Source organism: Podarcis melisellensis, assembly GCF_964234715.1.
Source record: "Podarcis melisellensis genome assembly, chromosome: 9".
Lineage (NCBI taxonomy): Eukaryota > Metazoa > Chordata > Lepidosauria > Squamata > Lacertidae > Podarcis > Podarcis melisellensis.
This window is the reverse complement of record NC_138541.1, coordinates 44,533,348-44,546,924: the sequence shown is the minus strand read 5'-3', so window position 1 is coordinate 44,546,924 and position 13,577 is coordinate 44,533,348. Positions and strand designations below refer to the sequence as shown.

At 44.8% G+C, this 13,577-nt stretch overlaps 1 protein-coding gene across 6 annotated transcripts in view; it reads right to left on the bottom strand.

The window, feature by feature from the left end:
* Positions 1 to 13,577, bottom strand: part of PALLD (palladin, cytoskeletal associated protein) — a 231,866-nt gene that overhangs the window by 36,184 nt on the left and 182,105 nt on the right. For 5 of the 6 annotated variants that reach the window (XM_081925898.1, XM_081925899.1, XM_081925900.1 and 2 more), the window contains one exon: positions 4,431 to 5,117. In XM_081925898.1, coding sequence (XP_081782024.1) covers positions 4,431 to 5,117 — 687 coding nt within the window. Of the gene's footprint in view, positions 1 to 4,430; positions 5,118 to 10,296; positions 10,646 to 13,577 lie in introns of those variants that run through there. The other variant, XM_081925902.1, reaches the window with a different exon arrangement.

Sequence of the window (13,577 nt, the reverse complement as noted above, 5' to 3'; positions counted from 1 at the left end):
AAATCAATTTATGTTATGCACGTACTGAACATAACTGTGGATAACACTTACATTGTTCTTCACAGTATCTGCCTACAAAATAACATGGCAGGGGTGGGGTGAACCACTATGAAGTTTCTCAGAGATATCCGATAAAAGTTGGGACAAGTGCAACTATGGGGAATCACCCGTGTTTTCTTGTGAAGCAGCAACTTCAGAGTATTATAAAACCTGTGTTCCAGCCAGGCTTTTGTCCTGTCTTCAGGATTCTCTTTCTCAACAGGATTTATTAAGGTGCCAAATGGGACTGAGGACAACAATGTTCTTAATGCCTCGCTTCCTTCAAGTGTGTGAGTACTACAGTGGTACCTCGGGTTACATATGCTTCAAGTTACATACGCTTCAGGTTACACACTCCACTAAGCCAGAAATAGTGCTTCAGGTTAAGAACTTTGCTTCAGGATAAGAACAGAAATTGGGCTCCGGCAGTGCAGCGGCAGCAGGAGGCCCCATTAGCTAAGGTGGTGCTTCAGGTTAAGAACAGTTTCAGGTTAAGAATGGACCTCCGGAACGAATTAAGTACTTAACCCAAGGTACCACTGTACTGCTACACCCACAAATATATTCTGCTTTGGTATAATAAAAAACAACAACAACCCCAAACCTTAAAAAGTGTCCATGTTTTGGTTTTGTTTCCAATAGATAAGGAGGAGCACGAAGAAGAAAAAGTTGTTGGAGCCCAAACTGCTGTTACTGAAGGCTATGTGAGTCAGGACTCCCCCACAACCCTCTGCCAAAAAAATGCGGGGAAAGGAAGAGATCAAGAGCTCACACTGCCACTTGTAATCAGGACGTTGGCTGCAACCCAATATATATGGGTTATTGTAGCTTTGAGTTAGTGCGCTGGGCACTTCTACTGCAGCTGGCAACGGGCTTGTGCACAAAAGACTGCATTAGTCAACTGAAGCCATTATCTGTGACGTCATGTGCATGCACACATTATGGCAGAAGTCTTTCATACAGCAGACCAGCCAGCTTCACTTAGAAGGTGGGGTATGCTTCTTAATGAATTGCTTAGCAGCATGATGCATTGTCTTCCTTTCATATTGCTTATGAGCATCCTTGATCAGTGAAAGGAAATGATAAAAACCAGTGGACACTTGGTGACTTGTTAGTTACCGAAGCAAAATCAAATTCAAAAAAGCACATTTGGATGAGACAACCAGCTGCTTCCACTCAAATAAATGCAACCTCTCTCTCTCTCTCCCCCCCCCGCCACATAACATTCCTTAATCCTCTCAATTCCCATAGATCTTTCATATTTGATTGACTGCTTTGAAGAACATGGAAACAGCAATTAAATTTAACATCAGCAAGAAAAGAAAAGAAATCTAATGGTAATTTTGGAATGTGTAAACAATGCCCATTCCAAAGCAATGTTTTCTTTTACTTTTTAAAGGCATTTATTATGTTTGGGGCTGGCTGTTCCTACTCAGAGCCATTACTGCTGGGAGTTATGCACACAGCAGAATTCTCTGAGAACATTCAGAGTTGCACCAAAGAATGTGAACAACCAATCTTGCACAAATCCTGCTTCTATCCCTCTTTCAAGCTGACATACTCACAAGCTGAAAATGCACTATCCTGCCCTCTGACGTTGCAAGGGATTCCAGTCTAGCCATGGACTGATGACTAACTCTACATTCTCTTTCTAGTGGTTATATATTGTATATTTGCAGAGACTCCTTATGAGCCAGCTGTGCTTTCAGGCTCAACCATGCGACTCCACAAATGTAAATAGAGAGAGAATTTGGATTTGCCTTTGGAGATACAATTAAACTGCACTTTCATAGGAACAGAAAGGAGCGAAACAGAATCAGTTTGGGATTCTGCTACATGGTTGTACTGATCTGAAGAGGACTAGGAAATAGATCCAGCCATGTATGTGCCTGGTGGCTGTAATGAACACAGTCAATCAGAGAGAAGAAAAATAGGCATTAAGGCCTGCAATTTGTTTTTGATGCAACTGAAAAATGCACTCAGCATCTTCTGATTCAAGGCAACCAGACCCACAGCATAGATAGGAAGCAGCAATCTCTACTGTACGTGATAACCACTTGTAGACAGAAGGAAGGGACAGCAACAGCTAAGGTTGTGGACAAGGAGCATAGTAGCCTGAAATGGAAGGGACAACCCAAATTCTAGTTCATTAAAACGGGAGCAACATCCCACAAATCAGCTGACCAGCGGGACACACCACTCTCTTTAAACTATTCTACCCAAAGCCTGGAGGGAGTTTCAGAGCAGGGTAGGAAAAACTATGTCTATGTAGCAAATTCACAGATCTCTGTGGACAGGAAGAGGGCTGGATGGGCTCCAGGAATTTTGCCAGGGATTGCCACAGCCCGCTCATTGGCGGTGCATTCTATTTCCAGGCCTTCTTGCATACTCTTCAATTTTGCACGTATTTCTCAAGTTAAGCAATTGTTTAACTGGTTTTTATTATGTATCCAAGTTGCTATTTCTAAATGTTTTCTGCATGCAGTAAACAAACCTTTAGAAACATAGGTTTTGGTTGTGTGTGTTTTTAAAAACGCAAGATTCTGGAATGCCTAAACCTATATGCTGGCAATCTAGCACTTTAAAGCTGTCCAACTGGAAGATGTTCACTTGAACAATGATGGTTCCGGCAATGCTGCCAAATCCACAATCTACAGAGGCCTCTAATTCACAAAAATGAAGCTCCTTCGGGTTGAAATGTTTATGTGATATTTATTGCTCATGTTCCCATGCCACATGTTCGGGAACAAATGTTACTGAGCCTTGATTGAGAGCTCTATAAAACTTTGGTTTCATGGGAAATCACGATGTCTCCTTTGGCTTCAAGTTGATTCCATTCTTCTATTTAGCTATAGTGAGTTTTCATCCATTATTTCCTCAACTTTCCCCCCCTAATGTGGAGGCATGTTTGCTATTAACTCCTTAGACTTTGTGCCAGGTAGAAACAGCCACCGGGAAGTAAGGAGGAGGGGAGCTGAAACCAAATGAGCTTTTGACCTTTTAAACAACAGGCCACAGCTGAACAATGTTAGGTGCGAAAAGGCACTGTGTGGGAAAAGACCTGAAGACTGAAAGGGAAGGTCTGACCAAGGCCATAATGGAATGTGGTGTCAAAGGAGGCCAATGAGACCCTTTATCTCTGCAGTGGTTCAAAATAATCTACATTATCTTTCCTGGTTAAGCTTTCTGCAGTACTGATTATTGTCAGGGCGGGGAAGGGGGAGATGCTGGGATCAAGGCTCTACTCCAGTATAAGAGTTCAAAAGCCCAATGGCCACAATTAGCAGAATCCTAAGTAATAGGAGCAGGGACGTGGGTGGCACTGTGGTCTAAACCACAGAGCCTAGGGCTTGCCGATCGGAAGGTCGGTGGTTCCAATCCCCGTGACGGGGTGAGCGCCCGTTGCTCAGTCCCAGCTCCTGCCAACCTAGCAGTTCGAAAGCACAACAAAGTGCAAGTAGATAAATAGGTACCGCTCTGGCGGGAAGGTAAACGGCGTTTCCGTGCGCTCTTTGGTTTCACCAGAAACAGCTTAGTCATGCTGGCCACATGACCCAGAAAAGCTGTCTGTGGACAAATGTCGGCTTCCTCGGCCAGTAAAGCAAGATGAGCGCCACAACCCCAGAGTCGTTCACGACTTGACTTAACTGTCAGGGGTCCTTTACCTTTACCTTTTTAAGTGATAAGAGTAGAAATAAGAGATTATACTGGCAATCACAGGCCTTCCAAATATGCATCTGGCCAGTTATTGCTCTGCTGGTTGGCTCAGAATGGTGCCCAGCACCATCCCTTCCCGGCTGTTTCACATACTGCATGTTTGGACCTAGACACACATATCTACCTTCTTAGAAGGGAGTGGCAAAAATGAGACGTTGTAATGTTGCCAAGGACAGGGACCCAGAGTATAACAATAACTTTAGTCATCTCAGGAGGGTGGACCAAGGGAAAGGAAAGACTAGGTGAAGTCTGGAAATTATTTTGAAGCCAGCAACTGGTGGGCAATGAGGACTCTGTGGATCGACTACTACTCTTGACTGCCCTTCAAATGTAACTTCCTATTCTAGGCCGAGGAGGAAAGGTAGTTGGCTATAGATATATAAGAGCAGCAGCCAACAGCCATGTGCATGCAAGAAAGGACAACAGTCTGAAGGTACCACGGCTTTTAACTGCAATGGACTGAGGGGGTGGGGGTGGGAATGAATGCTGGTAGAAGACCATGCATGATGGCTGAGATACCTGCCATACAAATGTGCTCTGAGAGATATCCTACTGGAATAATATGTTAACTATGGAGAAAGTCATGGAGGTGCCTACAAAAAGCAAAGCACTACAAGTAAAACCAAGACTAATAAATCATTGTTTTGAGAAGTCCACCAAACATTGATACTTACGGCGGTGTGACGCCTTTTGGAAGTCCTAGTGCGTTGACAGAGATGGGAGGTGGCTGGGATGGCAGCATGGAGCTGAGGAAGGCAGCTGGGGACTGGCCGGAGTTTGAAAACCTTGATGTTGGAGAAAGGCTGCCAGAGGGTGAAGGGACAGAAGTCGGGAGAGGAGGTGGCGGAGGTGGCGGCAGTGGAAAGAAATCGGCGGCTGGAAAAGATGATGTTGGACTGAAAACTGGTGGAGGTGGAGGTGGTGGAGAAGGAGACCACGGGTACTCCCCCTCCGGAGCAAATGGCTGAGAGAAAGAGGGAGCAGATGTTCTGCCAAATTGTTTCTGAGAAGCTGTTGGAGACATGGGAGATGGAAGGCTTGATGTTGAAGATCCGGAGGAAGGAGTCACATAGCTGGAAGCAGGGCTGATGTTCTGCGCAGCAATGAACTGCTTTGGACGGGCATAGTTGAAGGAGCCGGATGACTGCATGGCGGGAGCAGAATGGGAGTTCAGAACGCTCATTTGCCCAGGAGAAGTGGCAGAGTGACTTGACTCGAGTTCTTGGAATGAAGGTGGAGGGGGGAAAGTTGGAGACAAGGGAAGAGTCTGATGGAAACCAGCTTGCTGCTGAGGGCACCACTGGGCAGATTCTTTTTCCAGTCGGATTTGGTTCTGCAGCTGCTGAAGCCTTAGAGGGTCCCTGTATTTAAAAACAGGAGAAAACAAATTTAATTTTGTGTTGTGTTGTCAACAATGCCAATAACAAAAAGAGAAATGCCAGTTTGGTCCTATGCGGATAAACATTCTTGACCTACATTCCCTGTTAGCAGATGAGAAGTGGGGCATGGGAATCCCAGCTTATACCCTGCCATGTGTAAATTCTTTGCCTCCTTTCTTGATTATAGGCTGCACCTGCACCTAGCTAGACAGAATTACCACTGTTACAAGGATTTGAAGCTGTTTTCCCCCAAATCCTGATGGAAAGGTACCTTGCATAGTGATAACTATAGTTAAGGTGAGCATAGATGCTTTAACCATGGTGAAGACCTGGCAGCAATGGCAGAAACAGAGAGAATCTGCAAATGGAAGTGGACATGGGGGAAGATACAGACAATTTCCCCTCTCGTAACCATTACAGCTGTACCACATCCTTATCTGCGTGTGAACCAGCGCTTTTAAATAATGCCCCCCCTGAAGTTAGCAGTACAAATGATGCAAACCAAAAGTAAGGAATGCTTAAATATAAATGCACAATAAACAAACAAACACACCTATGTACCAGATTAGCTGAGACAATAATCTCATTCCAGGAAATATTGTTCTCAGCTTCCTTATGATGAAAAAAAGATTTGCTACCCTGCAAAAATTCATTGTGAATGCCAAAAATAATATTGCTATCACAAAACAATGAAACACATGACAGAATGCAGCAACATCACCAGCCCTTTATATACTGCTGCAATCCTATGGGCACTGACTTGGGAGTTGGTCCCACTGAACAGAGCTGGCTTTACAGTCCAATCCTACTCATGCTTACTAAGTTCACAGAAGCCTAACCTGCAAACCAACCAATCATTAGTCTGCTTGTAAGTCATAAAAGGGGCTGATGGACTCAGTACCTCCTCCACTCGCCCTGCTATGTTTCCATGTTGCAGGTACAGGAAAGGGCCTTGACCAGCATAGAAACATGGGCTGATGGAGGGTGAAAGGAATGCTCCACCCCACCTCCCGCAATGCGCTCCCTTCCCTGGATGCAGTTCCTTTCCACCTCTAGCAACCATGCAAGGGCTTAAACACAAGGCTGTGCAAAAAAAAGCCCACCCCAAACTCTTTAACTTGTATTTAATTATTTCCCACACATCTATATTGGACTCTCCAGGGCTTAAACAAGAGAAGATTTCCTATCTCCCTTGAAGTTGGCACATTTGGTGTATGCCTGCTTCCTGTGTAACCTGCCCCAGGCTCATAGCAAGGGTGGAACAAGTAGGACCGCACCACCACCAGGGGTGCTTTACTTCACCTAAACTTTAAAATAGGTCCCCCCCCAAAGGAGCCTTGAAGAATAAGAGCTTGGTTTACAATAAGAACATGAATGGCTTAAACAACAGTTTCAGGCAGGATGGGGTAGGAGGTTATTGTTGGATTTGAGCGAAAGGAAGAAGCCATGGGAGCTACAGAGCCTGGTGTGTGTGTGTGTGTGTGTTTATAGTGGAACTTCTAAATATTTGTGCATGGGACAGCGGCCAGCCACTGTGCCACATAATGCACGCAAACTATTTTAGCAAGTATTATATGCAAGATCACACCCATGCACTCAAAGGGCTACAGCTGCTCTACTGTAGCAATGCTACATTCTCAACGAAACCTCAATCCAAGCAAATATCAGCTTTATCCTTGTGTGGTCTTTATTGGAAGATTCATCCGTCTTGTTTACATGCTGTCTATCACAGCTAGAAAGCCACGAATAGTCCTAAATGTTCCAGATGCTGTTCTTTTTCTTTTAATATTATTATGTGTGCACACCTTTTTCTCTTTTAGTATATCTGCCCTATAAATATTTATATCATAGCTGACTACTTTAAAATCTTGGCCTGGATATTGCCCTGCAAGTGAAGTATCATATATTATGTAGTCTGACTATTGTAGCCTAGCAGATGCGCAAAAGCAGTAGTCATCTAGTAGCTGACTCTGAAGAGAATATTCTTCCCACACACATGGGAAATGTTACGTAAATACAAAGGCTTCCAACCTAAAACATGCAGTTAGGGTATGGTTAGGTCTGTCACAATTAACGGCGAGGAGAAGGGCTGCAGCTGAGTGGTACAGCTCTGGCATATCCACTCAGGGCGAGGAAAGACACCCTGACTGTACTCTGGGGAGCCCCTGCCAGTTAGTGTAGAAGAGGGATGGAGGTCCTAGGCCTGCCAATTGGGCCTATGCAGCCACTTTGTCTAGTCACGCCCTCCTGTCACTCACTTGTCATTAGGTGCAGATCATGGCCATGGCTGTTTAACTTTGGTGGTGAATACAGAAGCCCAGCTTGGATTGGTTCCACTCAGCAGATCCCAATCAGAGCTCCCGAGTGGCACTGACCCCTGCTGCAAGCTTAAGAGTGTGATCCCAAGTATTCCTTGACAGCATGGCCTATGTTAAGCTGTTTAAATGCAGCACCGAATGCAAGTCTTGCTGGCTTCTGGTGGGCACAGCTCCACCTGACATCCACCCACCTGTCAAAAACAGAGATCTGTGGACGTGTAAAAAAGCTTAAAAAAAAGGTAAATTACCCCTGGGCGGTTAAGTCCAGTCAAAGGTGACTATGGGGTTGTGGTGCTCATCTTGCTTTCAGGCCGAGGGAGCTGGCGTTTGTCCACAGACAGCATTTCCGGGTCATGTGGCCAGCATGACTAAAACCACTTCTGGCGCAACGGAACACAGTGACAGAAACCAGAGCGCACGGAAACACCGTTTACCTTCCCACCACAGCGGTACCTATTTAACTACTTGCACTGGTGTGCTTTCAAACTGCTAGGTTGGCAGGAGCTGGGACAGAGCAATGGGAACTCACCCCGCCATGGGGATTTGAACCGCCAACCTTCTGATTGGCAAAGCCCAGGAGGCTCAGTGGTTTGGACCACAGCACCACCACTTTGGGATCCGGCCTGCCTGACCAAGATGGTCTCCCACCCCTTGTGTAGACAATACTAAGCTAGATGGGCCAGTGGCCCGACAGTTTCTATATCCCCAACATCAGACAGGGATGGGGAGCCTATGGTCCTGCAGCTGTAACTGGACTACAATTCCCATCGCCCTGGGTGATGGGCCACCGTGGCAATGTTGCTTTGGATTAATGGGAGTCAGGAGTGAAGCAACATCTCTGCCATTCCTTAAGGGTAACATCCTCTCTTACAATAGAAAAATTCTTCAGGGAGGACCCACTGGAAGTAATTTACAAGTGGGGCACAAGCCACGGGACTGAACTGAAATGACAAGCTCCAGCACGGCTCCTGTTTATATCAGTTGGGATTTATGTGTCATCAAATCTGTTTGGCTGGCTGACAGTGGTACTGTAATTAAGCAGAATTAAGAACATTTTTTTGTTGTCCTTTCCCTTCTAAAGCACTTTCATTGGGTTACAAGGATGTCATGCAGTTGATTTATGAAACCAGTTGTGCAAGGCTTGTCTTTAATGGTAGGAAACTGAAAATGCTTCCTTCCTTTAGGTCCGCTACATTGAGAAGTAGAAGTTGTGAGTATTCCACTTCTAATAAGTGTTGCAGATTATCAACCGACTGAATAGAAATGTTTATCTACCACTCACCAGAAGAATATAATATGCATTCGTCAGTGCCATCTGCACTGGAAGCTGGGTATGGCACAAAGCTGCTGAGCCCAAACATGGAAGTTTCTCAGGTTTTAATTTGCAATGTAGCAAAACTGTGCACAGCTGGAAATTCTGCAGATTGAATACTGCAAATATGGCCAACTGTGAGCCAATTGTGTCCTTGGGGGGGGGCAAGGGTCATAGTGATCCCAAGACACCCCTCTAGGGTGGGAAACCTTTTTGGCTCCACAGGCCACATGTGACAGATGCAAACCTCTTTGCGGTGAGACAGTTGCTGAAATGAAGCAGGGTGGACTTGCCTTGCTGCCTGCTATGTTCTTTGAAAATACAGTCAAACTGAGCTGGTTTGGCTGCACCAGGGAGTTTCGTCTCTGGGATCCAAGGCGTTCTGCAGTTCTTCTCCTTTCTCCATCTCCCCTGTCTCTGGCTGCCTGGTCTCTTCCTCCCGCCTCCCCTCTTCCACCACCGGCAGCTGACTCACGAGGAGCACAACACCCCACCAGTCACTGGTCCCCCTGGATCATCTCCCACTGCACCTGCTTCCTCTGCTTACACATCCCTCCACTCCTTGGCTCCTGCCCATCCCTAACACCTGTGGTTTGCCAATGAGCTCTGAACCTACATGTAAATCAGCAAAGTACAGGTGGCCCAACCAGCTTCAACCCATTGCTTGATATCCTAGTTTGTCCACCCCTCGCACACCACCACGCTGACATTGGTTCAAGCCTAAGAAGAAATGATTGTTTGGGCTTTGCAAGCCAATAATATGTGAACGTGATGCCTAAATGCAGCTGCAGTTAGCATAGTTGTAATGCTAAACCACAGTTAAATGAGACCAGGGAAGAAAGCAAAGGAATTCAAACCAAGGAGAGAGGGCAGGAGATATGCCTGTCCCTGGCCTATGTAAAGACCACTGAGATGCTTCTTCACATCTGGAGTATGCGGAAGGGCTAAGGAATGGGAGTCACGCAATTCCTGCACGTGCATAATGCAGAACAGCCCTGTTAACCTGACATTTACTGTCAAATGAGGCAGAGGGGATAACAGCACAGGAAAGGCAGCAGAGTCAAGGCAACCAGCCATAAGCAACGCATTGAAGTCCCGGTTTGAGGGTGGTTCTATTTTGAGTTATCTGCGTTGACCATGTGGCCTGAGCTGTAGAAAAAAACTGCTCAACAGAGTGCCTGAAAAACATAACGTCAGAGTTACAAGAAGCTGGGGAGGAAAAGAGCAGTGCACAATTCAAGCTAGAGGCTTCTGTTTGGGGAAAGAAGCAGGCTGTAAATCAAAAGAGTGGAGAAAGGGCTCTTCACAAACCTCTTCCTTGGAAAGGAAAACAGCAACCTGCACCACAATCTGTCAATACAATGTCTCTGTATTTACTGTGCATATTCCTTCAAATTGTGGAACACCAGTGCATTATGTTGACTCATTCATGCATACCAGTAGCCATCAACTGTACATAAGGCAAGCTTTGAATATACAAAATCATTCTAGGCGGGCACTTTGCTGAGGCTTAGTTAAAGAGATCACTTACATGATTAATGCTCCAAGATAAGTGATGTTACACAACTTCCAGAATTCACATTTGGCAAGACCTACAAGAATGCAGTTTTGCTATCACTCTCCCAGAAGAGTGAGTGATTCAAAGAATGCAATGTGCTGCATTCTGGAAAAGTCTGTCCTTGGTATCCTGTACATGTTTGTTCATCTTTATTCCAGTGAAACATCCAAAATAGCTTGTACCACTATGCATTTTGCTGCAGAATAATGACTGAAGTTGACTCAACTTTCTTCTTTTAGAAAAGTTCTGCTGCATTCATTCTAGAGATTTTTAAAAATAAAAATCAAGACTCATTCATATTGATGAAGCACTTCTGCCCAAAACTGAATTTTGTGGCAGATCTGAGATTACTTTATGGTGAATTTATCCACAGAACCTATAGAATGAATTATTATGACATGCTTCTAATGGCCCTGGAAACATTCTAATACTCAGCATGACATCACAGAAAGACTTCACTCATCCAGCCTTGTAAAACAAACAAGCAAACAAGCCAACAAGCCAACAAACCAGTGAGTTCCCAAAAGCCTTGTGGAATAAAACAATAATTCATCAACCAACAATTTGCTGCCCTTTCATGACACCAAAAATCAGTTGCCTTAGGCTGCCACCTCACTCTGCCTAATGCTAGGGCCAGGCCTTTCCAAGTGACATAGGCTCTAACACAGAGCCAAGCTCCCTGATTTCAATGTTTCCAAGCTTGCCTTGTCCTGTGCTGGACTGTAGCCATACGACAGAGTTCATCAAATATGTTCTGAAAAGGAAACTTATTTTTAGGAAAGACAAAAAGACATTCCAACTGTATTAACGGAAGCCTGTTTTAGGATATACTCATCTATTTCTGCTTTTACCAACTTTCCTGCCTTATCAACATGAAACCCGGCATTTCCCAATTTTATTTTGTTATCTGCCAAATAGGCCTCAAGCTAAAGTTTGTCCTGAGGAAACCAGAAGCAGTGATAAGACTAGTACTTGGTGAGAACGTGCGATGTCTCTCAGCAATTCTTCCATTTACAGGAAGCATTTCTCATATTACTATAATATTTTTTTTCAAAAACATGCACCCATTAAGATAGCCAAGGATGGCTAAAGAAAAGAAAATGCTCAATAAGTCAAAGACACAACTCAGCTATTATAAATGCCTAAATGCAAAACTTTTATCAAATTAAACAAATGCAAACACAGCTCATGGCTCCTTCAACAGTTGGGACAGGAGAAAAGAATTAAGTACGGTCATTTTTCTACTACTGATAACTGCAATGGAAGAAACTGCACCTAATAACATCTTCCCTATAACACAAAATGTCTAAAGACGATGGATTCCATGTCCTTTAGGAAACATTCAAGATCGCAAAAAGAAGACCTCAAACCCAGCAGCCTTCTTCAGCAAGTTTCAAAGGTGATTATGGGGTGCAGCGTTCATCTTGCTTAAGGCTGAAGGAGCTGGCGTTTGTCCACAGACAGCTTTCCAGGGGTGTGTGGCCAGCACAACTTCTGTCACAACGGTACACTGTGATGAGCACCGGAGCGCACGGAAATGCTATTTACTTTCCTGCCGCAGTGGTACCTATTTATCTACTTGCATTGGTATGCTTTCGAACTACTACGTTGGCAGAAGCTGGGACAGAGGAAACTGCCGACCTTCCGATCAGCAAGAGCAAGAGGCTCAATGGTTTAGACCACAGCCTCACAACAACCCTGTGAAAAAGGTTAGGGCTGAGAGTGTGTGAATGGCTCAGTGAATTTCACTGGCTAAGCAGGGATTTGAATCCTAGTCTCCCAGGTCCTAGCCAAACATTCTAACCGCTACACCATACTGGCTCTAAACTCCTTCAATGAGCAGATGGGGAATATAGTCTGCTTGGTAACAAAAGCTTTCTTCAGGCATTCTGAACAGGGCTTAAGGAAACATGCAAGGAGGAGACAGCATACACAAACTTGCAAACTCTGCTCCTCCATCCTTCATACTGCTGCACTACACATGTTTAGTGACTGTCTGCAATGGGGAAGACTCCTGTACTTGAGGAGGCTCTCAGGTGTTTTGAAACTCTTATTTTCTAGCGTTTCAAAAGGCACTACAGCCTCCACAAGTACAGGGGACTTACTAACTGTAGATGGTCACTGGGGAACATGGGGAGGGCAGTGGTTACAGGAATGGCGGAAGGGACCTAGTGCATTTGTGAACACACTTTCCTCCTTGCAGGTTTACTATTCAGAATGCCCCAAAAGGCTAAAAACAGTACCAGTTAAGCCATCCTACTCAACTTTCTCTCCTTATAAATATCTCAGCTCCTAGTTCAAGAAACATAGGTGGCAGTTATTCCAGATTAATTAATCCATAATTAAAATGCAACCTTTCTTTTTAAATTGACAAGCACTCCAACTACCCACCACCACTTTTAGATTTTAGCAGTTTTTCTGCCAGACAAACTTAGGGCAGGGGCTGAGCTAGGCAATCTTCATGTATATTTCAGACTTATGATCCTCAAAGATAAAATGATCTCCTGGATCCAATGTGGGCTACATAAAATAATCCCTAAAAAGCAGTCTAATATTTGTGTGCCAGGAGAGATTCTGCCTTTTCTTTCTCAAACTCTTATTAAAGCACTGCCTAAGTACACCACTGGTTGCTTGGTGATACTGATGCTTTATGATGTCACTGTTGTCATAGAAACCAATTGTCCACACAAGTGAAAATCCCATCTGCCACTAGAAGAGCATGGGAAGCTAAGAGAGGAGGCAACACCTTGAGTCTGGCAGGATCAAAGCTGCTCAACTAAAACACCATCACCACCGCTCTATGGCCCTGGGGACAGCTCCACCCTAAAACAACAGATATGGCACATGAAATCGACTGGTTGCGCAGTCAGGCGGCCGTATGTAAAGTAAACCACTACTGCCCGGAAGGACAGAAAGACCAGGATCGCAAAATGATCTGTTTTGTTGATGTATCCAGCTTAAATATGAAGGACAAATGTCAGAGAGGAGGAGGATACAATCATCTTGACCTGGCGAGTTTGGAGGATAAAGAAGTTATTGTAATAAAAGACAACGAGCGAAACAATCCTAATAATACGGAAGGTGCGGTCTGCCTTTTCAAGCAGGGCTCCTCTGAGGAACTCAATGTTGTGAGCTGGCTGAGCAACGACCTTCAGAAATACGCAATTGGATTTCAGCACGCACTGAAACCTGCAAGTGGTTCTCGTAAAACTCAGCCCTACACCATCTCATCCGACAAACTGATTCCTACTACC